This window comes from Alosa sapidissima, chromosome 13 (genome assembly GCF_018492685.1).
Source record: "Alosa sapidissima isolate fAloSap1 chromosome 13, fAloSap1.pri, whole genome shotgun sequence".
NCBI lineage: Eukaryota > Metazoa > Chordata > Actinopteri > Clupeiformes > Clupeidae > Alosa > Alosa sapidissima.
Genome location: NC_055969.1, coordinates 21,410,336 through 21,425,187, shown reverse-complemented (window position 1 = coordinate 21,425,187; position 14,852 = coordinate 21,410,336). Strand labels below are relative to the sequence as shown.

Here is a 14,852-nt window from a genome sequence, read left to right as displayed (position 1 = left end):
TGTGTGTGTGAGAGAGAGAGAGAGAGAGAGAGAGAGAGAGAGAGAGAGAGAGAGAGAAAGAGGTCACCGCAGACGTGATATTTAGAGATGTCTATCGTATCTCTGAAGGAGGGCCACGTGCGGGGGGTCCAGTTGGGTCGTGAGAGGGCGGTGGAGGGATGGGCCAGCACTGGTGAACAGCTGACCAACGCACTGGAGGTGTGTGTATGCGTGTGTGTGTCTATATATATATGTGTGTGTGTGTGTGTGTGTGTGTGAGAGTTAGTGTGTGTCTATGTGTGTATGTGTCTATGTGTATGTGTATGTGTGTGTGTGTGTCTATGTGTGTGGCGTGAGAGATTAGGTCGAGCCCAGACGCACAGCGCAGCAGGAAGGGAAGGGCAGTGCTGGGCAGGCGGGGGAGTACTGCAGGAATTAGGAATTATCGGAACGTCACCTATTTCCGCCCATGCCCTATTTCCGTGTATGTGTCTCTTAATATTCATTTCTATACAAACCAAAACGGCGGATTCCTAAAGAAACGCAATCACCCACCCCTTAAGTGTATCTAGATTAGCTATGTACCAAAAATGACATTTTACCGTGATTCGAAGAGCTGTAAGCAGTGTTGTAAGGCAGCGTGTACAAATCTGCTTGGAGATCCAAGCTAACCATTGATGTGCTGTGAGAAAGGTTGGGAATAGGCACCCACCAGCCCAGCACTAAACTCCGAGCGTGGTGAACAAAATCGGATATATCAGGCAGTAAAAGCCCCGGTAAGAACCAAAGTAGATTTTGTTCAAATCTACACACCTATGGCTACTGAAAAATGTATGTTTCATTTATAAAATGTTACTTTGAAGTATTAAAAAACATCTTTGTTTTAGAATTTTCGAACGAAAGGGGCAGAAGTTGCTTTTTTACGTGTTTATGTGTGTGTATGTGTTCATGTGTGTGTGTGTGTGTGTGTGTGTGTGTGTGTGTGTATGTGTTTATGTGTGTGCATGTGTGTATAAGTATAAGTATATACTCTTTTGATCCCATGAGGGAAATTTGGTCACTGCATTTATCCCAATCCGTGAATTAGTGAAACACACTCAGCACACAGTGAACACACAATGAGGTGAAGCACACACTAATCCCTGCACAGTGAGCTACCTGCTACAACAGCGGCGCTCGGGGAACAGTGAGGGGTTAGGTGCCTTGCTCAAGGGCACTTCAGCCGTTCCTACTGGTCGGGGTTCGAACTGACAACCCTCCGGTTACAAGTCCAAGGCACTAACCAGTAGGGCACAGCTGCCACCAAAATACCCCTCCACAGAAATCTTTAGTAAAAGGTGAAAGATTTGTACGAGATGAAGAGAAACCCGAGCGATGTGTGTGTGTGTGTGGGAAGGGGGGGGGGTGTCTGTATTGTGAGGCTGGGCTGATATCTGTGGTCTTAAAAAGGGTTCTGTTTGCATAACTTTGTACTGTACATGCAGGATATGAGATGCGTATGAGCCTACTGATGAGTCTAAGATATCAGATGAGCGACTGCAACAGCTTTTAAGCAGCCCCGGATTTCCCCCCTAAAAAAAGGAATCAGGTCGTGTCAGGTCACACTCCCATCAAGACCCCCACCCCCCATCCCCATCAGGAGAGGGCTTCTGGGGCTTGAAATCTCCCTGCAATAGTGACCTATTTTGCCCATGGGTGTCTGTCTGTTTGTGTGTGTGTTTATATAGTTTTTATCTGTGTGTGTCCGTGTCCATGTCCATATGTCCGTGTCCGTGTGTGTGTGTGTGTGTGTGTGTGTGTGTGTGTGTGTGTGTGTGTGTGCATGTGTGTTTGTCTATGGGGTTTAAAAGTATTCCCGTAAGGCATGAGATAGCGTCTCTGTTCTGGCTGCAGCAAAAGGTCTCGGAGTCCATGTGTGTGTCTGTGTCTGTTGGTGTGTGTGTGTGTGTGTGTGCGTGTGTGTGTGTGTGTGTGTGTGTGTGTGTGTGTGTGTGTGTGTGTGTGTGTGTGTGTGTCTATGTGTGTGTGTGCGTGTGTCTGTGTGTGTGTGTGTGTGTGTGTGTGTGTGTGTGTGTGTGTGTGTGTGTGTGTGTGTGTGTGTGTGTGTCTGTGTGTCTGTTCTGTCTGCAGCAGAAGGCCTCGGAGTCCAGTCTGCACGCACAGACACAAGGCCGTCCTTGTCCCGTCTCGCCATCTGGCTGACCGGTGAGGGGAGCAAGGGTCTGCTGCTTTGCAGGGATGTGTGAAGAGTTGAGCGGAAAAGCCATTTCCTTCGAGGGGAACAGGGGAGCGCCCAGCCCTGAAGCAGCCTGTCACTGCCCTTTAGTGATTAAACAGCTGCTTCCCAGCATTCTCCATTTCTAGAGTTCTAGAAATCTGTCTCCATTCTGAAACTTCTAGAATTCTGTCCACATTTAAAAAGTTCCAGAATCTTGTCAGAATAGCAAGATGTTCTCCAATGGCAGATGTGGTCAGTGAACCCCGTTCTCCATCTGACCCGCGGCAGCAGAGGAATGTGGCATGTGGTCGTGTAGCTCTTTTCAAGCGGTCTCTTTCAAGCAGTATCATCGTACGTTGTGTCCAGACACTAGCCCATGTCAGAGGTAGAATCTGAATCCGGGTCATTTGGCTAAGTGAGTTAGTTCACACAAGGAATTTGTGGCCCAGTGTGTGTTCCTCCTGCAGAGAATCAGAATCACACTCAGATGAATTGATTAGATTAAACTATTTAAAAAACGAATTAAAAGTGAATTAGTACACACGTGGAGTTTGGGTCTAGGGGTTGGTGTCACTCTAGCAGCATAGACAACATATGGAATACATTTAGACATTGTTTAGTATAACTTACAAACAATACACAGTATACAGTATTGATAATATACAGACAATGTATATATTATTATTACATTATTTAGGACACATTTTACCCACACATAAGAGCAGTATCTCCCATGATGCACCTCACTGGCTGGCTGGACATGTGGCGGATCGAGGCTGCTTGACTTCGGCCTTTACTGGCCCACGCAATGTGTCCCAGTTTCCCATAGAATGCGGGGCCTGCATGTCTGGGGCCCTGGTTGGCTTTGAGTGCTGATCCCTCTGTCACCACTTCCTTATTTTTCGGCCAGTGCTGTGGCCAGGGTGCAGGACGCGGGGGCTCAATTTAGTGTGTGTCTGTGTCTGTGTGTGTGTGTGTGTGTGTGTTTGTGTATGTGTGTTGTTGATACAGTGGCAAGGGTGCAAGACGCGGCAGCTTGATTTAGCGTGTGTGTGTGTGTGTGTGTGTGTGTGTGTGTGTGTGTTGTTGGTAGATAGATAGATAGATAGATAGATAGATAGATAGATAGATACTTTATTGATCCCCAGGGGAAATTCAAGGTCTCAGCAGCAGCATACATACAACACAAACACATTCTTTAACAGCAGAAAGAGTAATTAAAGTATATAATATAAAAACACAACTAAGCAGTAAGGACAGAGGACGGTAGAAGATAAAGAATATGCTAAATATACTAAAATACAAATTATACTAACACTTAATACAATATATAAAAATATACTAAAATACAAATTACAAAAATACAAATTATACTAACACTTAATCTAAATCAATTCTAAAAACAGTATCCACATAGTGGTGATTAATAAATCAGAGGCGCTTGCAGTGACTGCAAGCCTGAGGCAGGGACTGAGCCTGTGATTCTCTGTGCATAGTAAGGTATGGTAAGGTGCTCTAAGGTGCTCTGTGTGAATGAGTGTCATGGTGGTAGTGCAATGGTGATAGTGGTCATGGTGATAGTGCAAATGAATAAGTCAACAGTGCAACAATGCAGAAATAAAGTAAAGTAAAGTCTATATATCTATATATTTAACTATTTAAGAAAATGTATAAGTGTGGCCACAGTTCGGCTGTGGCATGGAGGGGGGGTTATACATATGTGCTAATGTGCTAATATAGCACGCAGTGAGGCATAAAGACAGAGGTACAAGTGGCTAGTGGACAGACAGTACCAAACATGGAGGGGGTGAAGAGGCAGACAGACTATGCAGAGAAGTCTATCTCTCCTCTTCCCTTAAGTGAGGCATTGAACAGTTCAATGGCCCTGGGGACAAATGACTTTCTCAGTCTGTCAGTTGTGCAAGGCAGTGAGCGAAGATCAGGCTCTTCTGCTTAACAATAGTGCTGTGGAGTGGACTTGGGTGCCGTATGGATGCAGCGGCTCAATTTAGAGTAGTGGACGCGTGCTATGTCCTCACATGCTCAGGCCAGGAGCTCGGCAGGAGCTCAGCACACCTGCTGGAGTGGAAAAGACGAGACGAGACGAGATGAGACGAGACAAATAGGCATGCTGTTTGTTTTGACACAGCCATCGCAGTGCGAACATCCAGAGGAAGTGGAGTTGGGCGTGTGACGTGTTGAGAGTGCGTTGCCATGCGGGTTCGTTCACAAACAGATGGCAGGCTGAAAGTACGCTGAGGAAGTGCGCAGCAAGCTCTCACAGTTAAAAAATAACTGTGAACTTTGTAAGCTATTGGAAGGTTAATAAATAAGTATCAAAGCTATTAAAATGTACCAAACAAAAATTGGAAACAGAAAGAGGTTGATATTTTAATCTAAAAAACTACAAAAGAGGTGCCTTAGTCCAAAGAATGAAGCTCTACAGAAAGCTGAATGATACAAATAGCAAATGGAAAAAATTGGTTTGGATTGGGAGTTACATAAGTTAAAGCTGTTTGTGTCTGGTTAAGAAAAACAAAAATGTGGTGCCCTCATTCCTGTGCTAATGCAATTAACAAACTGTATGTAAATAATAACACAATCATAAATCGTGTGGTGTCTACAGGAAGGGAGGGTCTGACGGTTGCCAAATGCTTTGGTTGTGGCGTGTTTAGGATGCCACATGCTTTGGTTGTGAAAGTGGGTCCCTTCACACACCTGGGAGGAGTCTCCAAGCACACCACAGAGGAGTTGAAACTGAGCCTGTGGACAGCTGTTGTGTGCTGCTGCTGCTGATATGTGTGTGTGTGTGTATGTGTGTCACTGGAGTATCGAAAGATTCTGTAACTTCAGTGGAGTATCTGAAGTATTGAAAGATTCTGTAACTTCACTGGAATATCTAGAGATTCAGTAACTTCACTGGAGTGTATAAATATTCAGTAACTTCACAGAAATATCTAAAGATTCAGTAACTTCACTGGAGTGTATGAAGATTCAGTGAGCCGTATGAGGCTTTTTAATGTTGTTGACGATGGGATTTTATTAAGAGGACGTGGATTAAGTTAATGTGTATGATCCTGTTAACACTAATAAAAATGTGTGGCCCAACCCCCTACCTATTCTCACTAATCAATTGAGTAATTGAGTATAAGGCTTGACTGGGGGGGGGGGGGGGGGGGTGATCACCTTAGATACAGACTGGTTCATCACAGAGAAAGTACCACATTTCTACCACATCCCTACAACATAATGACACAACAAGAGTTTCAAAAATGGCTTATTTATTTGAAAACAAGGAAGATCAAGAACAAAATTGTAACATAAAACATTCATCAACTGGCATAATACAGACAAAATATGATAATAATATTAAGCAGAAAACAAACAAAACAAAAAAAAGATATGAAACTGTACAAATAGTGGAAATATATATATACTAAAATAATATTGCACTTTTTTTGTTTCTAAAACTTAGAATAAGCTTAATTCACACTCGGGAGGTAATATAAACAAAATCTTGTGTCATCGTCAGGTATGGAGCCATAGATATGTGTATATATATATCTATGTATGGAGCTATATCATTCAGAAGTGCATTCACGCTTTTCGTGCTCGACCTTTCAAGGGGCGTGCAAGTCCACATAGTAACTTAAAGAGCTAAGCCACGCGGCTAATGAAGCATCTGTCACAACAAAACTGCCTGTGAGCAAGTCGGCAACCCATGCATGCGTGCAGACAACGGGAGGAGAAACGCAAAAGGACGCTGCTTCAGCCACAAAATAAATGCTGTCGAGACGATAATTATTCCCTTTTTTGACTGAGAGTTGCAATGATGAGAAAACCCAGAGAACAAAACCTGGCTGATAAGCACGTAGTCTTTAACAACAAAGAGCTTGAATCGAGGAAAAGGATTTGTGCCAAGGCCACGCAGGCATGTGTTTGTCTTCCAATCGTCTCAACAGAGAGCTGCACTGTCTTGAGTAACATTTCGTTCATCAAAAAAGCACATAGACATGGTCACCATAAAAAAAGAAAAAAAAAAAAAAAAAAAAAAAAACACAAAACAACTTGTAAACTTTCATGAATAAACAAAAAAGACAAAAGTCTACCTAATTTGTTTTACTAAATCATGCCCGCGTAGTTGCAATGCTTTCATATGGTGTGATTAATTTCGCACACACTCACGCTTACAATAACAAAATAAAAGTGCTTATTACAGTTAAGGCTGAAAAAGCCAAACTCCAACTTGTCTTGCGCGTCATCGAATGAGTGTGAAAAACTAATGTAGAACTCATCGAGGAGCGCGCTCTGCGCTTCGCTTTAATTCAACTGTGCTTTAATGGTACAGTCTAGTTCAACTCATGTCCGGGTCACCGTAGACTCGACGTCATCCATGACTATCTGTAGGAGTCATTTCGTCGAGTAACGAGAAAGAATTAGGACTAAAAGAGGAATGTCATTCGTTTTTGTTTTTTTTTTTCTCTCGCATCATCTTTGTGCAGGGTTTTCCTGACACTTCTCTCGGTATCCTGCCTTTTGTGTTGACTGACAGCGCAGTTAAGATCGAGACAGAGAGAGACAGAGAGAGAGAGAGAGAGAGGGAGAGAGCGAGAGAGCGAGCAAGAGGGAAAGGGTGAGCGTGTGTCACCTCTCGTCTTAAAAGTTTGGCAAGTGAGCAGAACACCTGAGAGAAAGAGAGAGAGAGAGAGAGAGAGAGAGAGAGAGAGAGAGAGAGAGAGAGACAGAGAGATTGATGGGACAGTGATGCGCACGTGTGTGTGTGTGAGCTCTGTGGAAAGGCAACGTGGTGTGCGAGGACAGCTCAAAGGCACAGGGCGCGATTGTGTCTCATCCCACACCCCTCAAGAGGAGGAGGAGGAGGAGGAAGAGGAGAAGGAGGAGGAGGAGGAGGAGGAGGAGGAAGGAGTCCTTCTCTTTTCACCCCCTCCCTCTGATCCCTGACCATACAGTTCAGCTCTGCAAACACATCCTGCACTTCACACACACACACACAACCACGACCAGCTGGGAAGCTTCTAGAAATAAAAAAGAAAAAGAAAAACACTGTCGAAGAGGCTACTACTTATCTAGTCAGTCAGACAGCTGGTCGATTTAAAAAAAAAAAAAAAAAAAAAAGAGATAGCCTCTTCTCTTCTTTTGCGCTCCTCTGGAGCGTCTTTTCTCTTCTTTTGTTCTCTGTATTGTCTTTCGTTCGGTTTGCGCAACCCGATCGACTTCTACTTGGGCTCTACGGCCTAAAGCCCGCAAGTCTTGTTCTAGAGCGTATGGGCACTGGATGCACTAACAGTGGCGCTTTAGGAGTGAACCACACAAACCCTGCTGCTAAACAACAATAACAACAACAACGTTGACAACAAAAAGAGAAAAACTCAAGATGTGCAAAATCGTTTTTCAGAGGCAGGAGGAGTGTCTCCAACCCTGTTGCCCTGCGCAACGCATCGTAACGCAGGCCTGGTGGTGTCCATGGTGATCCGGAGCGGATCACAAGGGGGCATAGAAGGGAGGGAGGAGACAAGGGCACAATTTCTCTTTCAGTTTTTGCTCAGGCAACAACAAAAAAATAATAGTAAAGTAATAGTAATAATATGTCGTTCAGCGTGTGCCACAGTTTAAACCATCAGTGGGTAGTCCCCTCCATGGGCAAGCAGGTGCCTAATCGTGTGCCAGCCGGTTGCGAGCGGGCCAAGGACCGGGTTGTGGTTCCGGCCCGGGTTCGGGTTCGGCTGGGCGAGCAGGCTTGTTCGGGTTGGGTGGAGACTCCTGGGCTGCCTCTGTAGGGGAAGCTCTGGTCTCCTGCAGGGTCTCTGAGCCCCTGGGCCCGCGCTGGGCTGGGGTGTGGAGATAGAGGAGGCGTCGTAGTCTCGAGGAGAAAAACAGCCTGACAGCTCTGGACAGGCAGCAGGGGACGCTTCAGCGAGACGGACACAAGTCCGGACGCCTCTCCTCGGTCCAGCAGCCGGGCTCTGGATTGGGGTCAATCTGGCAAAAGAAAGAAAAAAAAAAAAAAAAACATTAAACACAAGTTCTCTTCAGGACTCATCATCACTTACTCTACATCAATGAAGCTCACATCTCAATGATCTAACCACAATCACTGATCAAGATTAAATATGTATTTATTTTATTAAGATATGACAAGGCCTCCTTCAGATATTTTTTTCTGCTGACCACTCTATGGTCCCTCCCATCGGTGAGTCTCCTCTTACCTCGGAGTACAGTGGTGGTGGCTGAAAGCGGAACTCCTGGATGTAGGCGAACAGCGGACCCTCCAGTTCATCGCGTGCCGCCGTGAGGTCCAGGCTAGGTCTCTGCTCTTGGCTGATACACTCCGAGTAGCTGGGGGGAGCTGGGGGTTGGAGAGATTAGATAACAATGAGTTAGATTAGATTAGATTAGGTTACGTTAGATAACACTCTGGGTCTTAAAGATAAGGGGGTCATTTATGTTACAGTATGTTCCACCACAGGTTATGTCACCTGAGCGTATCTTGCTCGATGATGTGCGTGTGATTGTGGAAGTGTATGCTGCGCAGCGTGTGTTTGTGCACTTGTGGCGTAGTGTATGTGTGGCATAGTGTGTGTGTGTGTGTGTGTGTGTGTGTGTGTGTATACTGGCACAGGAGCGTACCTTCTGGTCTCTCAGGCAGTGCCATGCCCAGCCAGCTCATGGCCATGCTGCACTGACTGCTGACGGAGGATGTCCTGCTGCCAAACGGGTGCAGGGGGATGGTCCCGATGACCAGTGGGAGGCTCAGCGACAGGTTGATGGCTCTTGGGATGTCCACGTACACCTGTGCACAACACACAAACAGACACACACACACACCGTTAGGAGGTTGGATTCTCCGCAGAAACTGTGTGCCAACACACTGATGCTAACGCTTGTGATTACATTGAATTACGCCAACAGTAAATTGGGTGACATTTTGGGCTACTGTGATGGGCAACTCTACAGCAACAATGAAAACAAAAAAAGCTGACCAGTTTACAGAAAAAAGGTTTTGGATAAGAAGCTCCACTCTGTGCTAAGCCTGTGTTTCCCCCGAGTCAGTACTGGTGTTCATTGGTCAGTAATTTTCCATTGAGTCATAAATCTTGGCCCGAGATGGCTAACTGATGCCACATCATGCTAAAGGCAAGGGATTGCCACACCGAGACGCGTGAGACGGGGCTTGCAACAGGGGAGGAAGGAAGGCCGGTTGGGTAAACAGGACACAGTAACCTATATTTAATGCCTGATCCTCTTAGCAGCCCAGCACGGAGCGGCGCAGCACGGAGGAACGGGCCAACGGGGCGAGAGAGAGTGCCACTGCGCAATTTCCATTCCAGTTCAGCCCAGTTTATAAATAGCCTGTTTACAGGAAGGTGGCACCATGTAACGTCCTCTATGACCAACACCCCCCTACCCACCAACAACGGGCGTTTTAGAAAAGGGGGCTACCATGAACAAGAATTCCACCCAGATATTTCACCCCCTCCCCATCCACACACACGGGGGTGTTGCACCAGTAAAACCCTCTCTGACCTCCACACACACACACACACGGGTGTTCTAGAACAGGTTTGCCCTGAGTGAGAATTCTAACCAAGTATTTTTACTTTTACGCCCACCCCTCTCCCCCACCCCCCAAGGTATCACACACACACACACACACACACGTTGTAGAACAGGTGGCTCACCATGAGCGAGTACTCCACCCGGATGATGCTGCAGTCCAGGATGGAGGGTGAGACTGGCGGAATCTTGAGCATCTTGCCGTTCCAGGTGTCGGTCTTCCCACTGGGCAGAGGCTCTCCCCGCAGGTTGGCGATCAGCTGCTTGATCTCCTTCACTTTCCCTTTGGCATAGAAGGTCTGGGTTTGGTAGATGGCTGCCTTTGGCACGACCACGCGAGACGAGCAGTTCTCGATCTCGGCGAAGATCTGGATCGACTCGCCTAAAAATGACCAAAGGAAGACACATCAGACACTCACCTCCTTTCCAAATACAATTCAACTGTTTTGCGTTACAACTAAAACAAACTAGAGAACATGAACACTAAATATAAATATGTACACACTCTATGCAAAGCACAATCGGTCACTGTGCATTTAGTGTTTCAGTGTATAGTCATAATATATGCCTATATTATTGCCTTGTGCGTGTTGTGTGTGTTGTGAGAGACTAAAGATGCATTGATGGAATGGAATGTTAATGCATATGATGGTGTTGTGAGAAACTAAAGAAGCACTGATGAGTGAAACTGACCAGGAGTGTAGCCTCTCCTCTCGATTTTGGCACTTAGGGAGATGGGACCAGAGGTGCAGAACCAGCAGCACAGAGTCTTGTCCTTGGTGCCTGCCTGGGGAGACTAGGGAAGGGGAAACAACCGATTTAACCATGAGATGAAAAACACAGAACTATGAGATTAAAGCACAGGATGCAAAGAAAGAACTGTGAAATATCTTGAATTTAGGGGTGGTCTCATATTGCCATTGTTTTGTATGAGAATCAAGACAAAAATAACATGTTTTAACAAGCCCTCTGTAATGTATAAGTCAAACCAACACAAGCATCAACATCGAAATGTACTTAGTTTAAATTTGCATACTGGTATGTGGAAAAAAAACTGTATAACATGTCAAATTTAAAACTGTATAAAATGTTTAATTTAAACGATCAAACAAAATCAACACCATTTAGTGGCCATGTTCCAATGGGAGGCCATTTTACAAACATCCAGTAGTGGTTTTTGCCCCCTCCCTTTCTCCCCGGTGTCCCCTGTAAGGCATGAGGTGTGAATGAGGTCTCACCAGCAGGAGCGGAGTGTTGATGTCGATGTGCTCGAAGACAGTAAACTCCTTCTTCACTTTCATGGGCAACAGCCACGGCCTGTGCAGCTCTGCCTTCACCCAGTAGCGCACGCTACCGTGCTTCCCCTCGAAAGAGGTGGCCAGGGCCCTGAGAGAGCGAGAAAGGACAGAGAGAGAGTGAGAGAGAGAGAGAGAAAGAGAAAAACAGCTATAATAAAAGGATATCACTGAAATATGCTCGTTTGAGTTTATGGATAACTGTAACACATTGTTACAGGCTACAATTATGTTTACATTGGGACATTTCTGAGCCCGATAAAACATGTATGAATGGGTTGCCAAAGTGAAGTACAAAGTGGCACGGTTAACAAAAGCTTCAGTCAAGATGTTTCACTGAGAAACAGCACAAAAACCACGTGGAGAGAGAGAGAGAGAGAGAGAGAGAGAGAGAGAGAGAGAGAGAGAGAGAGAGAGAGAGAGAGAGAGAGAGAGAGAGAGAGAGAGAGAGAGAGAGACACACTCACGTTTGAGGGAGTTCGAAGCTGAACGGGTACTCGTGTCTTCCGGTGTGAAGGGTTGTCAGTCCTTCTTCAGGGTTCTCATCATCTGGAAGAAAAGGAAAAGAAAATTCCAAATACATGCATACCATACCTGGAACAATCTTTACCTCAAGCCTCCTAAAAACACAGATACACAGACAGATAGATAGATAGATAGATAGATAGATAGTGAGAAAGAAAAGAGAGAGCTCCACTTTGTTCCCTTAATACACAATTTGTTTTCAAACAATGTCACAATGAAATATTTAAAAAGAGAACCAAAGAAACTGACAAATATTCATCCCTAGTTGAAAATATATTTTATTATCCAAAAGAAAGATAAAATACATCCCCAACAGAATACAATCAAAACAAGTCATCTTAACAAAAGGGAGTGACATTGAATATCAACTATATTTTCTTTCAAAAACACTGGAAGAATATCAGTATGAAATAACATTTCTGGTTTGTGTGAATTGAAATGTGTGTGTGTGTGCTTAGACTGGATTTGGTAAGTATTGCCATCAAATAACTAGATTTGTGTCACATGGTGGTGAACAAAGGAAGCAAAGCCCTTGAAAACTAAAACCCCTTTTATTTCTTCAGTTTAAAACACACTCTTCTTCGAGAATTGTATAACACATATTCTATTGTTCGAATTTATTTCGGGCTGTTCCTTATTTAGGTCTTTTTCCTGCCACCTCAGCAATCCCATATGGTCTCAGCGGCAGCAGAAGTGCCGTAAACAACCACCCGGCTGTCAGTCAGGCAGCTTCCAGCCAGAGAGGACCGGACTAAACCGGCGCAAGCAGCTTCGCTCAGCCGGATTTCCTCATGCATACATTACGAGGCGGCTTTCAGTTGGCGCAGCCCAACATGTTCTCTGTCTGGGTACAGCCCCCTCTGTAGGTACATGTGTACTGCTGCATGGGTTTCGGCCGCTTAGCTCAGCCAGCCACATTCATTTGACCCAAACGCTATGAGAGAACCCCTTCTAAAAGTCATGCAGAACCCATAATAGCAAGAAGAAATAACGGGACACATCAATCAAAAACGAGGACAAAAAAGTTGAGTTTCCAATCAAATCTGTTTTATTAATCTTCAACCGCAACAACTACATAGATTCTGTCTTCCAACCAGACCAACATTTACATTAATTTACAAAGAAAGCATCATTCCTGATCACAAGCGAATGTCGACATATAAAATTCAGAACCTTTGCATGCCTATTGTCCTTTACAGGTCTTTATACAAATAGTTTCCAGAACAAACAAAAAACGTTAGGTGAAGAACTGCATACAGAGGTGTTAACAAAAAACAATACAAAACACAACCCAGACCAACACGAACATCATGCTGAACATAAACCTATTCAAATTGGAACATCCAGTCATATTGACGTTTTCTTAGGTTATAGGCTAACCTAAGCTGCTGCAGAAAACATTAAACTGTATTGCGTGGTTTACATAACACAAATAAATTTTGACAGGCTACATGAAATGACAATGCATTAGTTAATTGTTATGTTCAATAACAAGCTATCAAAGGCAATGGAATGAATACGCCAACAAAGTTGCCGAGTCCTCTGTCACTTTCTGCAAAGACATGAGGTCATCCAAGACACACGAGTACTTCAGCCAATCAGCGTGCAGAGTCTGCTTCCCCCACTGCCCCCCCATCCCTCTCCACCATCCAGTTTCTGAACAGGTTTGAACCGCTTCTAACAAAAGGTGCAAACTTACTGGAACCATCTAAAAATGACATTCTCGACATGTTACAAAGTGTCTTTTGTGCCGATAATTTAAGGTTTAGTGCTAAAACACCACCCTACGTTTGGCTGATTGTAACTTTTATGTCTAACAACGTTTATTTTACCGACTTTATCTCAAATGATGACGAGATGTTGGTGGGGCAGTGGTGTGGTCCCGCATACGATTCTTCATCGTATTCGATCAAATTCGAAGCTCTTCAGTGGGTTTTGATAGGATGTTAGTCCTACATGTATTTCAGTTTTCCCCCCGTTGTTTTTCATCCGAGTCCCATTCATTAACATAGCCTATATGTTACAAGCATCCCTGCTGATGGTCTCTGATATTCTGCAGTGGTTTATGAAGTGGAGGCTACTTTTGCAGTAGAATACAATGCAAAATTTGCTTCTAATGAATTACAATTATAAGTTCTACTGTCTACAGTGTCGTGATAAGACGTTAAATAACTAACCTAAACGTGGACAATAAATAACCATCTTTCCAGGTCAGTCAACAACATCATGGTAGGCTGCTACAGAAGCAGAGCGAATGAAGCATCTTTGACTGACAGCCCAGTACGTGCACTAACTTGGGCTACATAAGTACAAATTTCAAATGATTCTTACCTCGATCATGTCCAATTAGGATGTCTCTGTGGTTTAAATACTCCACTTCTTCGGTGTAATTTTGCGTATAGGCAGTGTTGGATCCAGCATTGCGAGATTCAGTCCATCGAACTTTAGCCAGTCCTTTGGCGTGGATGTTCAAGGATTTCACCCGAATTTCTCCGGTGACCTCGATGATAACTCTCCCTGACACCGAGTCCCCACTGGCGAAAACGGGGACATTGCTGTCATTAAGACAGTCATAGCTCACAAAGAAGCTCTTCACCTTTCCGAGCACCATGGTGGTAAGAAATTAATTCAGATCTTACAAAAAAAAAACCCAGACCTCACTACAACATTAGCGTGATCTTTCAAACACTGACCAGTAAGTAAGTTTGCCATGCAGGGAGGCTGCAGGCTGGATCAGTGCTATAATCTATGGCAAGTCATTTAGTTTTCAAGGCTTTCCTAAAAGCCTGGATAGCTTTTATCTACACGTCTAGTCTCAGTAGTCTCTGTTCACAGACGGGTTTACACTAGGGTGCCTCTGCCGTCTTATAGCCCCGTTTGGTAAAAAAACAACCCATCTGAGCATGCGCAAGCAAAAGCGCTTGTCTCCCTTCCGCCTTCATTAGGTGAAGGGAGTTGGCATTGCAGTTGCAGAGCGTCGTCGGCAATATAGAACACAGCTGAGCCGACGGTGGGAAACCACCCAACGTTTTCCCAACACTTTAATTAAAACAGCACTAGGCTAGACTATAGACCAAAAGTTTAGCCTGTAATATGGGTCACATATTTTGAACTCTGGACTGGACAGCGAAATGTATCAGCCAAGCATACAGGCATTCAACAGATCAAATGAGATAGGCCTATGAACTATATTCTAAATAAGAACTGTGAACTCATTGAACTGTTGTAAAATGTAGCCTACATATAGCCTCTATAATCTA

General features: G+C 44.5%; 1 protein-coding gene and 1 non-coding gene across 2 annotated transcripts; both read right to left on the bottom strand.

The window, feature by feature from the left end:
• Positions 1-1,234: 1,234 nt before the first annotated feature.
• On the bottom strand, positions 1,235-1,354 carry LOC121681075. The gene has a single exon (XR_006021950.1). It is a non-coding gene; the product is annotated as a U5 spliceosomal RNA (small nuclear RNA).
• Positions 1,355-5,461: 4,107 nt separating this feature from the next.
• Positions 5,462-14,437, bottom strand: arrdc3b (arrestin domain containing 3b). Its single transcript, XM_042059112.1, has 8 exons — positions 13,924-14,437; positions 11,535-11,616; positions 11,011-11,158; positions 10,466-10,568; positions 9,898-10,154; positions 8,846-9,008; positions 8,425-8,564; positions 5,462-8,197 (listed from the first exon to the last, which is right to left on the bottom strand). Exons 1-8 carry the CDS (start codon positions 14,201-14,203, stop codon positions 8,129-8,131), a joined length of 1,242 nt encoding a protein of 413 aa, XP_041915046.1. The 5' UTR covers positions 14,204-14,437; the 3' UTR covers positions 5,462-8,128.
• Positions 14,438-14,852: the final 415 nt, after the last annotated feature.

Excerpts from the sequence above, each read along its gene's own strand:
- arrdc3b (XM_042059112.1), bottom strand. The coding sequence starts at position 14,203 with ATGGTGCTCGGAAAGGTGAAGAGCTTCTTTGTGAGCTATGACTGTCTT. Across the intron at positions 10,569-11,010 it reads TCAACACTCCGCTCCTGCTG|TCTCCCCAGGCAGGCACCAA; the intron begins GTGAGACCTCAT and ends CCCCTTCCCTAG. Across the intron at positions 8,198-8,424 it reads CACCACCACTGTACTCCGAG|ATTGACCCCAATCCAGAGCC; the intron begins GTAAGAGGAGAC and ends TTCTTTTGCCAG.